General features: G+C 47.1%; 1 protein-coding gene across 1 annotated transcript; it reads left to right on the top strand.

Moving 5' to 3' along the window:
* Positions 1–1,045: 1,045 nt before the first annotated feature.
* On the top strand, positions 1,046–7,775 carry LOC140197517 (C-C motif chemokine 7-like). Its single transcript, XM_072257541.1, has 4 exons — positions 1,046–1,227; positions 2,065–2,191; positions 2,387–2,518; positions 5,610–7,775. Exons 1-4 carry the CDS (start codon positions 1,161–1,163, stop codon positions 5,623–5,625), a joined length of 342 nt encoding a protein of 113 aa, XP_072113642.1. The 5' UTR covers positions 1,046–1,160; the 3' UTR covers positions 5,626–7,775.
* The last annotated feature ends 12,391 nt before the right edge of the window (positions 7,776–20,166 follow it).

The raw sequence follows: 20,166 nt of genomic DNA, 5'->3' as shown, positions 1-20,166 counted from the left end.
AGACTGCAGGCCTAGAGGCCTGTTCTGGAGATGGATGACTGTGGGAGGGAGGGAGGGAGGAAAGGGGTTTGTTTTGCTGTTGTTGTTTTGTTGATTGTTGTGTTTGTGTTATTCTGCTGAGCATTGTGGGTATGTTATGTTGGTGCCAAAATGTGTGGTGACACTTGCAGTCTGCCCCAGCACATTCAGAAGTGTTGGTTGTTAATGCAAATTACACATTTCACTGCGTGTTTCCATGTACCGTGCGTCCTCCAAGAGGACTGCAATCCTGTCGTGGTTTGGAGGCTCAGGTGCCTCAGTGACCCAGAGAGCTGTGTTGGCTGGAGTCAGGGCTTTGTGCTTTGGCTCATGGTAGGGTCACCCATGACAAACATGTCAAAGGGTAGAGGACGGACTTACAGTGGTCCACCGGTCCTCCAGGTTCAGGGGTTCAGCTCAGGGCTAACAACCCTGACTGGTCAAATAAAATAGTTACAGAAACAGCAATGAAGAATCCTTCGACATCTGAGTGTGATGGCATTCCGGAGTTCCCACCCCGGGACTCGCATAACTGACAGTAGTAAAAACCAAGAAGATGAAGGAAACTCTGTTGAGGACCAGAGATGCTGTCATAAATAACAGCGGTGCAACGGGCAGTAAGTAATTTCCACGTACATGTGATAAATAGAGTTCTAGATTCAAGATTATTTAATGTCATTTCCAGTACACAAGTGTAAAGGAGAAGAAAATAATTGTCAATAAATCTGTCTTCCATTTGTTCAGAGTAGGAATTAATCTTCCATTTACTCAGTACTTTGTCCACACGATTCAACAGATAGCTCTCTCAAACAAAGAATTAACTACAAACAAGCAAATCCATTTTAAAAGGTTTCGGGAATGTAGGGGGAGGGGAGTTGGAACAGAGTTTTGCAACTAAGAACTTCTTTCCCTTCATCTTGTGCCAAGACAATTAATCAAAGTTTGGCAAGTAATTTGACATCTTATGGAAACAATATGGTTAGGACATGTTGCGCGGCTGGAACATATAAATACCAGAGGCTGACTTGGAAGCGGCAGAGAGCAGAAGAGGTCTCTGCTCAGAGCGCGGGAGAGAGAGAGAGAGAGAGAGAGAGAGACAGAAAGAGAAGAGTCTGCAAGCTGCCAGCCATATCCCACCCAGCATGAAGACAGTGCCTGCTGCCTTATGCCTGCTCTCCGCCGTCGCTGCTTTTTGGAGCATTTCTCAAGGTCACTACCCTTCTCCCATTCTCCTCGGGGTATAAGTAATGGTCAGGAAGGGTGGGAAATCACAGGATTTGTGGTGGAGGGGTCTACCTCACTATTTTTCTGCTCTGTACACTGGCTTCTTCTTCTCCCCCTTTTCCTGTGGTGCACTCTCCTCTCCTTGCAGATTCCTTCTTCTCCAGCCCCTTACCTTTCCCACCCATCACCTGCTAGCTAGTCCTTCTTCCCCTCTTCCCATCTTTTTATTCCGGCATCTTGCCTCTGCCTTTCCAGTCCTGATGAAGGGTCTCAGCCCGATACGTTAACTGTTTATTCATTTCCATAGATGCTGCCTGATCTGCTGAGCTCCTCCAGCATTTTGTGTGTATTGGTCTGGATTTCCAGCACCTGCAGAACCTCCTATGTTTATAACCTCAATATTTTTTCTCACATTTTGCACGACAGATTTAATTTAATTTTTCATATATATTTCTTATTGTAATTTGTAGTTTTTATTATGTACTGCTGCCACAAAACAACAAATTTCCTGGCATACGCCGGTGATATTAAATTGGATTATGAATCTGAGACTAACTTGGGGGATTGGGAGAGGATTCCTTGGAACTGGAGACCAAAGGGACGCCAGATGCTGGAAGCTGGAGCAACAAGCAAACAGCAGCGGGTCGAGCAGCGGCTCTGGGGGGTGGGGAAAGATATTTTTGATGCTGGGGTTGCTACTGCCCTTGTTGGAATTTAGACAGTCACCTTGCTAGCATGGATCAGTTGGACTGAAGGGCCTGTTCCCTGCTGCAAGATTCCGTGACCCTGTGATCACTAACTCAGAGATTATTCATCTTCTAGCCAGCGACAGTGGCAACAGCTTGACGGACTGCTGCCTTAGAACAAGCCCAAAAATAATTCCAGTCAACTTTGTGAAATCCTACGAGGTTCAGACACCTGGGAATGGATGTAACATTCATGCTGTAATGTGAGTACTGACTCCTCATTCCCCATCGCAATTTCCCAATGGGAGGTGGGGGTAGGGTGGAAGGGGCTTGCCTAAGACGTGCTCCAGTTGGGCACTGGCAGGGGAAGAGGGAAGGCAAGGAAGGACGCAGGAATCTCCGGGAAGATCGGCCCTCGGAGAGAGTGACTAACCTCGGCTACGTCACCTTTGCCATAGGTTCCGGACCAAGAGGAACAAAGTCCTCTGTTCCCCTCCGAAGAAGGAATGGGTGCTTAACCTGATAGAGACCATTGACAATAAAAAGAAGTCGAAGAAGCTGAAGAAACTGAAGAAACAGAAGAAATCACGGTAAGGCCCTTATCACCTTCAACTCATGGCCAGTTACACAGCCCTCCTCTTCTCATACCTCCTCTCCTTTCTCTTCTTCTCTCCTTTTCCGCCTCTCCTCTCCGCTCCATGTCCTCCCCTCTCCCCTCCAAATCCACGTCCTCCCCTCTCCCCTCCACATCCTCCCCTCCCCCCCACATCCTCCCCTCTCCCCTCTCCCCTCCACGTCCACATCCTCCCTTCTCCTCTCCACATCCACGTCCTCCCCTCTCCCCTCCACATCCACATCCTCCCCTCTCCCCTCTCCCCTCCACATCCACGTCCTCCCCTCTCCCCTCCACATCCTCCCCTCCCCCCCACATCCTCCCCTCTCCCCTCTCCCCTCCACGTCCACATCCTCCCTTCTCCCCTCCACATCCACGTCCTCCCCTCTCCCCTCCACATCCACGTCCTCCCCTCTCCCCTCCACATCCTCCCCTCCCCCCCACATCCTCCCCTCTCCCCTCCACATCCACGTCCTCCCCTCTCCCCTCCACATCCACATCCTCCCCTCTCCCTCTCCCCTCCACATCCTCCCCTCCCCTCCACATCCTGCCCTCTCCCCTCTCCCCTCCACATCCTCCCCTCTCCCCTCTCCCCTCCACATCCTCCCCTCTCCCCTCTCCCCTCCACATCCTCCCCTCTCCCCTCCACATCTTCCCCTCTCCCCTCTCCCCTCCACATCCTCCCCTCCCCTCCACAGCCACATCCTCCCCTCTCGCCTCCACATCCTCCCCTCCCCTCCACATCCTCCCCTCCCCTCCACATCTACATCCTCCCCTCTCCCCTCCATGTCCTCTCTCCTCTCCCCACCACGTCCTCCCCTCTCCCCTCCACATCCTCCCCTCTCCCCATCACGTCCCCTCTTCCCTCTCCCCTCCACGTCCTCCGTCCTCTCCCCTCCACGTCCTCCCTCCTCTCCCCATCACATAGAAACATAGAAACATAGAAAATAGGTGCAGGAGTAGGCCATTCGGCCCTTCGAGCCTGCACTGCCATTTATTATGATCATGGCTGATCATCCAACTCAGAACCCCGCCCCAGCCTTCCCTCCATACCCCCTGACCCCCGTAGCCACAAGGGCCATATCTAACTCCCTCTTAAATATAGCCAATGAACTGGCCTCAACTGTTTCCTGTGGCAGAGAATTCCACAGATTCACCACTCTCTGTGTGAAGAAGTTTTTCCTAATCTCGGTCCTAAAAGGCTTCCCCTTTATCCTCAAACTGTGACCCCTCGTTCTGGACTTCCCCAACATCGGAAACAATCTTCCTGCATCTAGCCTGTCCAATCCCTTTAGGATCTTATACATTTCAATCAGATCCCCCCTCAATCTTCTAAATTCCAACGAGTACAAGCCCAGTTCATCCAGTCTTTCTTCATATGAAAGTCCTGCCATCCCAGGAATCAATCTGGTGAACTTTCTTTGTCCTCCCTCTATGGCAAGGATGTCTTTCCTCAGATTAGGGGACCAAAACTGCACACAATACTCCAGGTGTGGTCTCACCAAGGCCTTGTACAACTGCAGTAGTACCTCCTTGCTCCTGTACTCAAATCCTCTCGCTATAAATGCCAGCATACCATTCGCCTTTTTCACCGCCTGCTGTACCTGCATGCCCACTTTCAATGACTGGTGTATAATGACACCCAGGTCTCGTTGCACCTCCCCTTTTCCTAATCGGCCACCATTCAGATAATAATCTGTTTTCCTATTTTTGCCACCAAGGTGGATAACTTCACATTTATCCACATTAAATTGCATCTGCCATGAATTTGCCCACTCACCTAACCTATCCAAGTCACCCTGCATCCTCTTAGCATTCTCCTCACAGCTAACACTGCCACCCAGCTTCGTGTCATCCGCAAACTTGGAAATGCTGCATTTAATTCCCTCATCCAAGTCATTAATATATATTGTAAACAACTGGGGTCCCAGCACTGAGCCTTGCGGTACCCCACTAGTCACTGCCTGCCATTCTGAAAAGGTCCCATTTATTCCCACTCTTTGCTTCCTGTCTGCTAACCAACTCTCCACCCACACCAATACCTTACCCCCAATACCGTGTGCTTTAAGTTTGCACATTAATCTCCTGTGTGGGACCTTGTCAAAAGCCTTCTGAAAATCCAAATATACCACATCCACTGGTTCTCCCCTATCCACTCTCCCCTCTCCCCTCTTCCCTCTCCACTCTCCACTCTCCCCTCTCCCCTCATCCCCTCATCCTCTCCCTACCATTCCCACTACTCATGTTCTGTCCACTCATCTGCTCTTTCACTCTCGGTCCGTGACCCTCTCCGAACACCCTTTCAGATTCTAATTAGCATACTTATCACACATACATCAGGACTCACAGTGAAATACGCCGTTTGCTTTAAGTACCAACACAGCCTAGGGATGAGCTGGGGGCCGCCTGCAAGTGTCCAGCCCCAGTGTAACATGCCCATAGTGATTAACAGAGCAACGCCACCACCCAGCTGTCCACTCACCCCTGGTCAAGGCTGCTTCTGGGCCTCCAGCCTCCAGACCCTGGCCCAGACTTGCAGACCCTCTGATAATGGGCTTCAGATTTCCCAACCATTCGGCCTCAACTTCCAGACTTGCTAACCGGGCCACCCTCCGCACCCTCCGCACCCTCCTCCTTCCCAGCTCCCCTTTCACCCCCCTCCTCCTCTCCTGCTCCATTCTCCTCTCTCCACCCCGAAGCCTCCAGCTCCTTTTCCGGCCACCTTTTCCTTTTGGACTGGTGAGACCTCAGCACCCACCCTCACTTCCACCGTTCTTCATAATGCTTGTCGCTCTCACTCCACCATTTTGAATCACCCACCCAGGGCCCTCCCACAGAACCTCTCCCCATCGTCACTATCTATTCCCCACCTGCCCCCCTCGACCTCCCGTCACCATTGCCCAGCACCCCACTGCGTGGCATTGCCTAGGATGGTGTGGGGAGTAGTTCTCAGCACTAAGTGCACACAGAAGATAAGGGATCTGTACAGTCCATTCGGCCCACAGTGTTGTGCTGACCAACATGGGAGGAACTAATCCACTGACTGAATCTTCCTCTTCCTTCTGCAGGGCAAAGAAAAACTGAGGAGAGACTGTGGCCTGGAGACTTCCTGGATCTTCCTTCCGTTAATCTGTTCTTCTACCAAAGTTGCCCATATAATTGAGAATGCAGCGGATCTCTCTCTGCTACGATCCTCTCCTCTCCCCTCAAACAGCCTTTCCTCCGGCTTATGACCCACAGACCCCATGAGGTTGGCCCAGAGCTCATAAAGCCAGCACCTACCCCACGCTCAAGTGACAGTGAATTAGAAACCATACCAGTGAGTCCAATATTTGTCTGGGCTTGGAAATTCACTCTGTGTCTGACCCCGGGAGTGTGTGATGGGACAGTGTAGAGGGAGCTTCACTCTGTGTCTGACCCTGGGGGTGTGTGATGGGACAGTGTAGAGGGAGCGTCACTCTGTGTCTGACCCTGGGGGTGTGTGATGGGACCGTGTAGATGGAGCTTCACTCTGTGTCTGACCCTGGGAGTGTGTGATGGGACAGTGCAGAGGGAGCTTCACTCTGTGTCTGACCCTGGGAGTGTGTGATGGGACAGTGTAGAGGGAGCGTCACTCTGTGTCTGACCCTGGGGGTGTGTGATGGGACCGTGTAGATGGAGCTTCACTCTGAGTCTGACCCTGGGAGTGTGTGATGGGACAGTGTAGAGGGAGCTTCACTCTGTGTCTGACCCCGGGAGTGTGTGATGGGACCGTGTAGATGGAGCTTCACTCTGTGTAACCCCACTGTCCCTGTAATATCACTCATCTTTCAAGGCTTATTCGCTGCCACTTGATTTTACACTGCTATTTTTGGGTGGGTTCCAGGTGCTGTGTAAGCTCCTCTCTCTCCTGCCCCCACCACTCTAATCCCCATCGGAGAGGGGCCTGGGCTTGGACCGCCAACTGTGGGACAGGGCACTGGTCCTAGTGAAATGTGAACCCCCCCCCCCACTTACCCATTAGCTGCATTCCTCACCTCTGTCTCCGCAAGGTGACACTTCAAGTGAGACAGAGGACTTGCCCCCTGGGATAATGTGAATACCGATTAATGAATGTTCTTTTAATGCTGCAATCGATGCTGACTGGTGCTACTCATTACAGGTGGGAGGGGTACAGCGGGCACAAGGGCTCCTTGTCCTTCCTATCACCTGCCCTGGGACTTGGGCACTGGTGAAGTATTTGCCCCTCTCTTCCGCACTCACGTGGGGAGCTTCTGTCGGCTGTAGGCCTGACCCTTTGCTCTCTCAGGGCTTTTGGGTTTTTTTCTGGTTTAGTAAATACCTGTGTTTCTAACTATTCTCCCCCAGTGAACCACGATGAGCTGGTCAGGCAGATAGCTTCAGCACTTACATTTTATATTCAGCTTCTGTAATTTTTTAAAACTGATTTTGTACCATTCAGCACAAACACAAGGGATCTGCCGATGTCGGAAATCCAGAGCAACATACACAAAATGCTGGAGGAACTTAGCAAGTCAGGCAGCATCTCTGTAGAAGAATAAAAAGACATTGTTTCGGGCTGCGATCCTTCATCAGGACTGGAGAGGAAGAGGGAAGATGCCAGAATAAGAAGGTGGGAGGACGGGAAGAACTACAAGCTGCAGGTAATAGATGAGACCTGGTGAGGAGGTGGGGGAGGGGGATGAAGTAAGAAGAAGTTAAATTTGAGGTTTTTGCCTCAGGAGGTTCCTGTGAAGAAATGCTTCTCCGTGATCCAGTGTGTCTCGGGGAAGGACATTGATGCCTGAGATCAAAGGCCTGGTTCTTTGGAATGTGGACGGTTTCTGGGATCATCCCATTTCATGCTGGAGGGACTTTAATTAAAGAGATGTTGATGCCTTTGAGGAGAGAACGATTCCACTGGGGTGATGCAATTTGCACCATGTTTAATGGGGTTAAATATTGCAGAATTTTGTTCAGTTTTAATCTGTTCAGTATGGGAGAGCTGCACGGGTTATACAGTGAGGGTTCACTGGGTTATACAGTGAGAGTATAACAGTGTACACCTGCGGCCAAAACATTGACTGCTTTTGCCTTTCCATAGATACTACTTGACCTGCGGAGTTCCTCCAGTACTTTGTGTTTGTTGTACCATTCACCTCTTGTGTTTTGTTTTATACTTCTGTTCAATTGTTTTAAAAGAATTAATTTTGTATGGTTTTATAATGTGAAAAATAAAATTCCGTTCAAAGCTATCTGTGGTCTCGGGACCTTTATTTCCCTCTCGTCTGACTGTGAGACCTTGTTCCTTAACCCCTGCACCATTGCCCTCTTCCTCTCTGCCTCCTGACCACAAATAAGGAGGAGGCCATTCAACCCCTTGAGCCTGATCACCCTCATCGCCTCCCCCTTCTCCTCTTTGGAGTTTTCTTCTTTTGGAATTGGCATATCTCTGTCAAGGTCGGAGTTCATGCCCATGTTTTATGACCCATTACGGAGGACATTTAACAGCTTATCACATTGCTGGGTCTGGAGTCACCTATAGAACATAGAACAAGTCAAGTAATTGGCTTACCCACAGAAATGCCCTCTGGTATTAGGCATTTCAATCCTGGGGAGAAAAAAATATCGGCTGTTGATGTCAAAGTGGAGTTTATTGTCTATGTGTGCACAAAACCATTGAGAAACTTCCTTACAGCAGCATCACCGACACAGAGCGTCAGATTAGCTTTATCTGCCACATTTAAATTTATGTGTCACAAGTGTCGTCACGCCTCTGTGCCAACACAGCCTGCCCGCAATTTACCAACCCTAACCCATACGTCTTTTTGAAATGTGTTGAGGAAATTGGAGCAGCGGAGGAAACCCGCGCGGTCACAGGAAAAACGTGCAAACCCCTTACAGGCAGCGGTGGGAATTGAACCCTCATCACCGGCACTGCAAAGCGTTACTCTAACCACTACGCTACCGTGGGCAGATCAGTCCAGGGCAAGAGGGCACAGATTGAAGGCCAGAGGAGACAAGTGCAAGAGGTGTGTGTTTTTCACCTGGAGAATGGTAATTATCCGGCATATGCTGCCAGAGGAGGTGGTGAAGGCAGATGTGATTACAATGTTTACAAATACATTCAAACTGGTATTTGGATAGGAAAGGTGATGAGGGATAGGACCAAATGCTGGGAAATGGGATTGTGTATACTTGGGCGTCACCTACCTTAAAGAGGGGTAACTTCGAAGGTGTGAGACGTGAATTAGCTAAAATAGACTGGCAAATGACACTTAAAGGATTGACGGTGGATATGCAATGGCAAGCATTTAAAGATCGCATGGATGCACTACAACAATTGTTCATTCCAGTTTGGCAAAAGAATAAATCAGGGAAGGTAGTGCACCTGTGGCTGACAAGGGAAATTAGGGATAGTATCAATTCCAAAGAAGAAGCATACAAATTAACCAGAAAAAGCAGCTCACCTGAGGACTGGGAGAAATTCAGAGTCCAGCAGAGGAGGAGAAAGGGCTTAATTAGGAAAGGGAAAAAAGATTATGAGAGAAAACTGGCGGGGAACATAAAAACTGACTGTAAAAGCTTTTATAGATATGTGAAAAGAAAAAGATTGGTTAAGACAAATGCAGGTCCCTTACAGTCAGAAACAGGTGAATTGATTATGGGGAACAAGGACATGGCAGACCAAATGAATAACTACTTTGGTTCTGTCCTCACTAAGGAGAACATAAATAATCTTCCAGAAATAGTAGGGGACAGAGGGTCTAGTGAGATGGAGGAACTGAAGGAAATACATGTTAGTAGGGAAGTGGTGTTAGGTAAATTGAAGGGATTAAAGGCAGATAAATCCCCAGGGCCAGATGGTCTGCATCCCAGAGTGCTTAAGGAAGTAGCTCAAGAAATAGTGGATGCATTAGTGATAATTTTTCAAAACTCTTTAGATTCTGGACTAGTTCCTGGGATTGGAGAGTGGCTAATGTAACCCTGCTTTTTAAAAAAGGAGGGAGAGAGAAACCAGGGAATTATAGACCAGTTAGCCTAACATTGGTGGTGGGGAAAATGCTAGAGTCCGTTATCAAAGATGTGATAGCAGCACATTTGGAAAGCAGTGAAATCATCGGACAAAGTCAGCATGGATTTGTGAAAGGAAAATCATGTCTGACGAATCTCATAGAATTTTTTGAGGATGTTACTAGTAGAGTGGATAGGGGAGAACCAGTGGATGTGGTATATTTGGATTTTCAGAAGGCTTTTGACAAGGTCCCACACAGGAGATTAGTGTGCAAACTTAAAGCACACGGTATTAGGGGTAAGGTATTGATGTGGATAGAGAATTGGTTGGCAGACAGGAAGCAAAGAGTGGGAATAAACGAGGCCTTTTCAGAATGGCAGGCAGTGATTAGTGGGGTACCGCAAGGCTCAGTGCTGGGACCCCAGTTGTTTACAATATATATTAATGACTTAGATGAGGGAATTAAATGCAGCATCTCCAAGTTTGCGGATGACACGAAGCTGGGTGGCAGTGTTAGCTGTGAGGAGAATGCTAAGAGGATGCAGGGTGACTTGGATAGGTTAGGTGAGTGGGCAAATTCATGGCAGATGCAATTTAATGTGGATAAATGCGAGGTTATTCACTTTGATGGCAAAAACAGGAAAACAGATTATTATCTGGATGGTGGCCGATTAGGAAAAGGGGAGGTGCAACGAGACCTGGGTGTCATTATACACCAGTCATTGAAAGTGGGCATGCAGGTACAGCAGGCGGTGAAAAAGGCGAATGGTATGCTGGCATTTATAGCAAGAGGATTCGAATACAGGAGCAGGGAGGTACTACTGCAGTTGTACAAGGCCTTGGTGAGACCACACCTGGAGTATTGTGTGCAGTTTTGGTCCCCTAATCTGAGGAAAGACATCCTTGCCATAAAGGGAATACAAAGAAAGTTCACCAGATTGATTCCTGGGATGGCAGGACTTTCATATGAAGAAAGACTGGATCGACTAGGCTTATATTCGTTGGAATTTAGAAGATTGAGGGGGGATCTTATTGAAACGTATAAAATCCTGAAGGGATTGGACAGGCTAGATGCAGGAAGATTGTTCCCGATGTTTGGGAAGTCCAGAACGAGGGGTCACAGTCTGTGGATAAAGGGGAAGCCTTTTAGGACCGAGATTAGGAAAAACTTCTTCACACAGAGAGTGGTGAATCTGTTGAATTCTCTGCCACAGGAACCAGTTGAGGCCAGTTCATTGGCTATTTTTAAGAGGGAGTTAGATATGGCCCTTGTGGCTAAAGGGATCAGGGGGTATGGAGGGAAGGCTGGTACAGGGTTTTGAGTTGGATGATCAGCCATGATCATACTGAATGGCGGTGCAGGCTCGAAGGGCCGAGTGGCCTACTCCTGCACCTATTTTCTATGTTTCTATGTTTCTACAGCATGGTGGAGGGGAACTGAAGAAGGCAGCTTCTGTGCTGGAGGACTCAAAGACTAATAACTTTATTTGTCACATGTATATCAAAACATACCGTGAAATGTGTTGTTTGCATCAAATCAAGTTGGCCAGTATTGTGGTGAGGGCAGCCCGCCGCTGTTGCCACGTGAGAGGGAACTGAAGTAGTTATAGGAAAGCTGTGTCGTCGCGGTGAGAATATGAGAGCAGGGTTCTTCCAGTAAGATGGTAGTGCGCTTGGATGCAGCAGTTCTGCGAAGTCAGCCCTACTGACGTTGAATGCCAGCTTGTTGCTGTGGCACCACTCCACTAGTTGGCATACCTTACTCCTGTACGCCCTCTCGTCATCACCTGAGATTCTACCAACAATAGTTGTATCATCAGCAAATTTATAGATGGTATTTGAGCTATGCCTAGCCACACAGTCATGGGTACAGAGAGAGTAGAAAGCAAATCCTATAGAATACAAGTCCTTAGATAAAAAAGTTAAAAACTTGTGTCAAAAAAACAAAGAAGAATGGTTAAACCAGGAATGTGAGCAATTAGAAAGACAATAGACAATAGGTGCAGAAGTAGACCATTCGGCCCTTCGAGGCTGCACCACCATTCTGAGATCATGGCTGATCCTCTACTATCAATACCCGGTTCCTGCCTTGTCCCCATAACCCTTGATTCCCCTATCCAGAAGATGCCTATCTAGCTCCTTCTTGAAAGCATCCAGAAAATTGGCCTCCACTGCCTTCTGAGGCAGCGCGTTCCATACCTCCACAACTCTCTGGGAGAAGAAATTCCTCCTCAACTCTGTCCTAAATGACCTACCCCTTATTCTTAAACCATGCCCTCTGGTACTGGACTCTCCCAGCATCTGGAACATATTTCCTGCCTCTATCTTGTCCAATCCCTTAATAATCTTATATGTCTCAATCAGATCCCCCCTCAATCTCCTTAATTCCAGCGTGTACAAGCCCAGTCTCTCTAACCTCTCTGCGTAAGACAGTCCGGACATCCCAGGAATTAACCTAGTGAACCTACGCTGCACCTTCTCCACAGCCAGGATGTCCTTCCTTAACCCTGGAGACCAAAACTGCACACAATTAACCCTGGAGACCAAAACTGCACACAAAACTGCAGAAAGAATCCCTATTACTGATCCAAAAAGGTTACATCAACAAATCAAGAATATCACTGGTAAAAAGCTCCTCTGTTCTTCAGGTGGATGTTTGAAAGCAAAAGACGGTACTATTATCATGGATAAAGATGAGATTATGAACAGATGGACTGAGTATATTCAGGAATTGTTTGAAGACAATCGAGGCGAAAAACCAGAAATGAAGAAGAACATTGAAGGTCCAAGTATTTTAAAACCTGAAGTTTGTAATGCAATAAATAAGATGAAGAAAGGAAAGGTAGCAGGTCCTGATGAATTAGTAATAGAACAAATTATCGCCCTTGAAGATTATGGAATTGAAAAACTTACTGATTTAATCAATGACATTTATGAGACTGGAATAACACCAGAAGAGATGAAAAAAATCAGTATTTATCACTCTTCCTAAGAAACCTGGAACAATAGAATCTGAATTACAAAGAACCATTAGTTTAATGAGTCATATCACTAAGATACTTCTAAGAATTTTGATGACAAGAGCTAAAAGTTAAATACTGTCACAATGGCGGGCAGGGGGGAGGCGCTGGGAGTGGACCCAAATGCAAGACAAAAACACTATGTGAGGCAAACTAAACTGAGTTTATTGCCCGTTGCAAGGAGAGCAAAGCAGAAGCGGGAAATAGCATAATGGACAAGGAACAGGCCCTGGACTAAGGTTGGGACACAGGGACTGTGCTAAGGCTAAGACTAGGAAAGTGAGACCAGGTTAAGGAACTAGGAACCTGGACAAGGACTCCGAGCCAGAGACTGTGACAGGAACCCAGAACCTAGGTCTTGACTTGGGCTTGGATCCCCAGATCCAGGCGAAGACAAGACGTGGCTAGGCTCCAGGACAAGGCACATGGACAGGACACAGACTAGGAGCAGGGACAGGAACACAGACTTGGGCTTAGGGATGGGACATGGAACTCAGGACCCAGACATGGGCTTGATACCCGGAACCTCCAGGGCCAGGGCTCGATACCCGGAACCTCCAGGGCCATCCAGGGACTCTTCTTACTTACAAGACAGACTCAGACACGGGACATAAAACACTGAGCCGGCAATCCTCCTTAGACACAAGACGGAGTCAGGACTCTACTTGACACAGGGTCAGGACCCTTCCAGGGTTCAGGGCCGAGACCCCTTTTAGATGTAGGACATGGATAGGGAGACCACACAACAATGGACAGTACTATAACTGGGCACAAGTACGCTCCAAGCAGTGGAGAGCTCTGGACTCACCCTGGCAGGTTAACTTTGACTGACCTGCTCTGGCAAGGGAAGGCGGCTTGCTGGCACTTGCTTCAGGAGCAGACTAGGCTTGCTCCGGCAAGAACTTAGTTAGCTCTTGCCAGATGCCATTGACTCGCACTACCTTCGGTGACTTCATTAACACTCTTGCGCCGAACAGCTGAAAGCCGGAGACTATAAACTGCCAGTTAAGCCGAGAGTAAATTGCCTCCAATCACCAAGCCCGAGGGACACAGGAAAACAGGGAACCAAACGAAAACAGGGAGTCAACGGTCCGGATCGTAACACAAACAAAGTAAGTTTAAAGGGAAACACCTCCCTTACCCTACACATGCCCTTACACTTCCTCCCTCACCACCATTCAGGGCCCCAAACAGTCCTTCCAGGTGAGGCGACACTTCACCTGTGAGTTGGCTGGGGTGATATACTACATCCGGTGCTCCCGATGTGGCCTTTTATATATTGGCGAGACCCGACGCAGACTGGGAGACCGCTCTGCTGAACATCTATGCTCTGTCCGCCAGAGAAAGCAGGATCTCCCAGTGGCCACACATTTTAATTCCACATCCCATTCCCATTCTGATATGTCTATCCACGGCCTGCTCTACTGTAAAGATGAAGCCACACTCAGGTTGGAGGAACAGCACCTTATATTCCGTCTGAGTAGCTTCCAACCTGCTGGCATGAACATTGACTTCTCTAACTTCCACTAATGCCCCACCTCCCCCTCGTACCCCATCCGTTATTTATTTATATATACACATCCTTTCTCTCTCTCTCTCCTTTTTCTCCCTCTGTCCCTCTGACTATACCCCTTGCCCATCCTCTGGGCTTTCCCCCCCTCCCACTTTTCCTTCTCCCTGGGCCTCCTGTCCCATGATCGTCTCATATCCCTTTTGCCAATCACCTGTCCAGCTCTTGGCTCCATCCCTCCCCCTCCTGTCTTCTCCTATCATTCCGGATCTCCCCCTCCCCCTCCCACTTTCAAATCTCTCACTTGCTCTTCCTTCAGTTAGTCCTGACGAAGGGTCTCAGCCCGAAACGTCGACTGTACCTCTTCCTAGAAATGCTGCCTGGCCTGCTGCATTCACCAGCAACTTTGATGTGTGTTGCTTAAATTTAAAGGGAACCCGATCCGGACCATGACAAATACAAGCTGAAAGAGGTAAAGAACAATGTGGTTTTGTGAAAGACAAAGGTACAAGATACGTGATATTGATGTTAAGGATACTATCAGAACGAGCTATTCAAGTGCAAAAAGATTTGTTTGATTTATCGACTACACAAAAGCATTTGATAAAATGAAGCACAATAATTTATTCGAAATATTATGGGAAATTCTAGAACTAGATTCGAAAGACCTCCACCTAATCAGAAATCTGTACTGGGAACAAACTGCCACTGTAAGAATAGATGGAGAAGTGAGTCAGTTTACGAAAATCAAGAGAGGCTTTAGACAAGGGCGTGTTTTCTCCCCTGATTTGTTTAATGTGTACAGTGAAACAATATTACAAAAAATAAGAGACATCTTGGGAATCAAAGTTGGTGGTGAAAACATCAATAATTTCAGATATGCGGATGACACTGTGTTAATTGCAAGTACGGAGGAAGAACTACAAAACTTAATTGATATAGTTGTTGAAGAAAATGCAAAAATGGGTCTATCAATTGCAAAAAGACAGAATGTATGGTGATATCCAAAAAGGAGAATCCTATCTGCAGGCTGAGAATAAACGGGGAAGACATAAAACAAGTACAGAACTTTTGCTACTTAGGAAGCTGGGTGACATCAGATGGCAGGTGTGACATGGACATCAAAAGAAGAATAGGGATGGCAAAAGACGCCTTTACGAGAATGAAGAGTATACTGACCAACACTAAGCTAGGCATGACAACCCACCTCAGAGCACTGAAATGTTATGTTTATCCAGTTATGTTATATGGCTCAGAATGTTGGGCAATATCTAGTAACATGAGGAAACGAATTGAAGCAGCAGAGATGTGGTTTTTGAGGAGGATGCAAAGAATATCATGGATGAAACAAATATCTAACGAGGATGTCATGAACAGAGCAAACACAAAAAGAGAAATAATGTATGATTTCATGAAAAGGCAACATAACTTCATTGGACATGTGATTAGGAAAGAGGAGTTAGAATGCATAATAATTAGGGGAAAGATTGAAGGGAAGAAAGCAAGAGGAAGGCAAAAACAAATGATGATGGAGACAGCAGCCAGCGAATTGGAAATGAATACCAATGAATTGACCCACTTGACCCAAAATAGGAGTGTGTGGGCCATGGCAGTCAAAGCTCAAACTGAGCATGGCACCTGATGATAGAACATAGAACATAGAACATAGAATAGTACAGCACAGTACAGGCCATTCAGCCCATAATGTTGTGCTGACCTTCAAACCCTGCCTCCCATATAACCCCCCACCTTAAATTCCTCCATATACCTGTCTAGTAGTCTCTCAAACTTCACTAGTGTATCTGCCTCCACCACTGACTCAGGCAGTGCATTCCACGCACCAACCACTCTCTGAGTAAAAAACCTTCCTCTAATATCCCCCTTGAACTTCCCACTCCTTACCTTAAAGCCATGTCCTCTTGTATTGAGCAGTGGTGCCCTGAGGAAGAGGCGCTGGATATCCACTCTATCTATTCCCCTTATTATCTTGTACACCTCTATCATGTCTCCTCTCATCCTCCTTCTCTCCAAAGAGTAAAGCCCTAGCTCCCTTAATCTCTGATCATAATGCATACTTTCTAAACCAGGCAGCATCCTGGTAAATCTCCTCTGTACCCTTTCCAATGCTTCCACATCCTTCCTATAGTGAGGCGACCAGAACTGGACACAATACTCCAAGTGTGGCCGAACCAGAGTTTTATAGAGCTGCATCATTACATCGTGACTCTTAAACTCTATCCCTCGACTTATGAAAGCTAACACCCCATAAGCTTTCTTAACTACCCTATCCACCTGTGAGGCAACTTTCGGGGATCTGTGGACATGTACCCCCAGACCCCTCTGCTCCTCCACACTACCAAGTATCCTGCCATTTATTTTGTACTCTGCCTTGGAGTTTGTCCTTCCAAAGTGTACCACCTCACACTTCTCCGGGTTGAACTCCATCTGCCACTTCTCAGCCCACTTCTGCATCCTATCAATGTCTCTCTGCATTCTTTGACAATCCTCTACACAATCCACAACACCACCAACCTTTGTGTCATCTGCAAACTTGCTAACCCACCCTTCTACCCCCAGATCCAGGTTGTTAATAAAAATCATGTAGAGGTCCCAGAACAGATCCTTGTGGGACACCACTAGTCATAATCCTCCAATCTGAATGTACTCCCTCCACCACGACCCTCTGCCTTCTGCAGGCAAGCCAATTCTGAATCCACCTGGCCAAACTTCCCTGGATCCCATGCCTTCTGACTTTCTGAATAAGCCTACCGTGTGGAACCTTGTCAAATGCCTTACTAAAATCCATATAGATCACATCCACTGCACTACCCTCATCTATATGCCTGGTCACCTCCTCAAAGAACTCTATTAGGCTTGTTAGACACGATCTGCCCTTCACAAAGCCATGCTGACTGTCCCTGATCAGACCATGATTCTCTAAATGCCCATAGATCTTATCTCTAAGAATCTTTTCCAACAGCTTTCCCACCACAGACGTAAGGCTCACTGGTCTATAATTACCCGGACTATCCCTACTACCTTTCTTGAACAAAGGGACAACATTTGCCTCCCTCCAATCCTCCGGTACCATTCCCGTGGACAACGAGGACATAAAGATCCTAGCCAGAGGCTCAGTAATCTCTTCCCTCGCCTCGTGGAGCAGCCTGGGGAATATTCTGTCAGACCCTGGGGACTTATCCATCCTAATGTATTTTAACAACTCCAACACCTCCTCTCCCTTAATATCAACATGCTCCAGAACATCAGCCTCACTCATATTGTCCTCACCATCATCAAGTTCCCTCTCATTGGTGAATACTGAACAGAAGTATTCATTGAGGACCTCTCTCACTTCCACAGCCTCCAGGCACATCTTCCCACCTTTATCTCTAATCAGTCCTACCTTCACTCCTGTCATCCTTTTGTTCTTCACATAATTGAAGAATGCCTTGGGGTTTTCCTTTACCCTACTCACCAAGGCCTTCTCATGCCCCCTTCTTGCTCTTCTCAGCACCTTCTTAAGCTCCTTTCTTGCCTCCCTATATTCCTCAATAGACCCTTGATCCTTGCTTCCTAAACCCCATGTATGCTGCCTTCTTCCACCTGACTGGATTTTCCATCTCACTTGTCACCTATGGTTCCTTCACTCTACCATTCTTTATCTTCCTCATCAGGACAAATTTATCCCTTACATCCCGCAAGAGATCTCTAAACGTCGACCACATGTCCATAGTACATTTCCCTGCAAAAACATCATCCCAATTCACACTCGCAAGTTCTAGCCTTATAGCCTCATAATTTGCCCTTCCCCAATTAAACGTTTTCCTGTCCTCTCTGATTCTATCCTTTTCCATGATAATTATAAAGACCAGGGGGCGGTGGTCACTGTCCCCCAGATGCTCACCCACTGAGAGATCTGTGACCTGACCCGGTTCATTACCTAGTACTAGATCTAGTATGACATTCCTCCTGGTCGGCCTGTCCACATACTGTGACAGGAATCCGTCCGGGACACACTTAACAAACTCTGCCCCATCTAAACCCTTGAAACTAATCAGGTGCCAATCAATATTAGGGAAGTTAAAGTCACCCATGATAACAACCCTGTTATAAGCGGGACACCAGCATTCTGGCAGGCAGGTTTGCCTCTGCAACACGGGTGTGTTTAAACTAAGTAGTGGTGGGGAGGGGACGAACTGGAAGCATAAGGATGGAGATAAAGGGAAAGTGAGAATAAGAAAAGTTAAGAAAGACAGCAGAATCAACAGAGCAGAAAGCTGAAGAAGGAATCGTACAGTATGGCCAAGTGAAATAGGAATTGATATGGGAGGTGAGGGAGTAATGAATTAAAAGTATTATATATAAATGCACGGAGTATAAGAAATAAAGTAGATGAGCTTGAGGCTCAGTTGGAAATTGGTAAGTATGATGTTGTGGGAATAACAGAGACATGGCTTCAAGTGGACAGGGCCTGGGAAATGAATATTCAAAGGTATACGTCCTATCGAAAGGACAGACTGATGGGCAGAGGGGCTGGGGTGGCTCTGTTGGTGAGGAATGATGTTCAGTCCCTTGCGAGGGGGGACATAGAATCAGGAGACGTTGAGTCAGTATGGATAGGACTGAGAAATTCTAAGGATAGAAAGACCCTAATGGCAGTTATCTACAGGCCCCCAAACAGTAGTCTGGATGTAGGGTGTAAGTTGAATCAAGAGTTAAAATTGGCATGTCACAAAGGTAATGCTACAGTTGTTATGGGGGATTTCAACATGCAGGTAGACTGGAGGAATCAGGTTGGTACTGGACCCCAAGAAAGGGAGTTTGTGGAGTCCCTCCAAGATGGATTCTTAGAACAGCTTGTACTGGAGCCTACCAGAGAGAACTCAATTCTAGATTTAGTGTTGTGCAATGAACCGGATTTGATCAGGGACCTCGAGGTAAAGGAACCATTAGGAGGTAGTGACCATAATATGATAAGTTTTAATCTACAGTTTGAGAGGGAGAAGGGAAACTCAGAAGTGTCAGTATTACAGTTGAACAAAGGGAACTATGGTGCTATGAGGGAGGAGCTGGCCAAAGTTCAATGGAACAATACCCTAGCAGGGATGACAGTGGAACAGCAAGGGCAAGTGCTTCTGGGAATAATGCGGAAGGTGCAGGATCAGTTCGTTCCAAAGAGGAAGAAAGATCCTAAGGGGAGTAAGGGGAAGCCGTGGCTGACAAGGGAAGTAATGGACAGTATAAAAATCAAAGAGAAGAAGTATAACATAGCAAAGTTGAGTGGGAAGCCGGAGGATTGGGAAACTTTTAAAGAGCAACAGAAGGTAACTAAAAAGGCAATAGGCGGAGAAAAAATGAGGTACGAAGATAAACTAGCCAAGGATATAAAGGAGGATAGTAAAAGCTTCTTTAGGTATGTGAAAAGGAAAAAAATAGTTAAGACCAAAATTGGGCCCTTGAGGACAGAAACTGGTGAATTTATTATGGGGAACAAGGAAATGGCAGACGAGTTGAACAGGTACTTTGGATCTGTCTTCACTAGGGAAGACACAAACAATCTCCCAGATATAATAGTGGCTAAAGGACCGAGGGTAATGGATGAATTGAAGGAAATTTATATTAGGCAGGAAATGGTGTTGGATAGGCTGTTGGGTCTGAAGGCTGATAAGTCCCCAGGACCTGATGGTCTGCATCCCAGGGCACTAAAGGAGGGGGCTTTAGAAATCGTGGACACATTGGTAATCATTTTCCAATGTTCTATAGATTCAGGATCAGTTCCTGTGGATTGGAGGGTGGCTAATGTTGTCCCTCTCTTCAAGAAGGGAGGAAGAGAGAAAACAGGGAAGTATAGACCTGTTAGCCTGATGTCAGTTGTGGGAAAGATGCTGGAATCAATTATAAAAGATGAAATAGTGGCACATCTGGATAGTAGTAACAGGATTGGTCCAAGTCAGCATGGATTTACAAAGGGGATATCGTGCTTGACTAATCTTCTGGAATTTTTTGAGGATGTAACTATGAAAATGGACAGGGAGAGCCAGTGGATGTAGTGTACCTGGACTTTCAGAAAGCCTTTGATAAAGTCCCACATAGGAGATTAG

The sequence above is a fragment of the Mobula birostris genome, chromosome 5 (genome assembly GCF_030028105.1).
Source record: "Mobula birostris isolate sMobBir1 chromosome 5, sMobBir1.hap1, whole genome shotgun sequence".
Lineage (NCBI taxonomy): Eukaryota > Metazoa > Chordata > Chondrichthyes > Myliobatiformes > Myliobatidae > Mobula > Mobula birostris.
Note: the sequence above shows the minus strand (reverse complement) of the source record. Positions and strands in the feature narration are given on the sequence as shown.

Coding starts and splice junctions, on each gene's coding strand:
- LOC140197517 (XM_072257541.1), top strand. CDS start 1,161: ATGAAGACAGTGCCTGCTGCCTTATGCCTGCTCTCCGCCGTCGCTGCT. Junction 1,228..2,064: donor TTTTTGGAGCATTTCTCAAG/GTCACTACCCTT, acceptor TTCATCTTCTAG/CCAGCGACAGTGGCAACAGC. Junction 2,192..2,386: donor TGTAACATTCATGCTGTAAT/GTGAGTACTGAC, acceptor CCTTTGCCATAG/GTTCCGGACCAAGAGGAACA.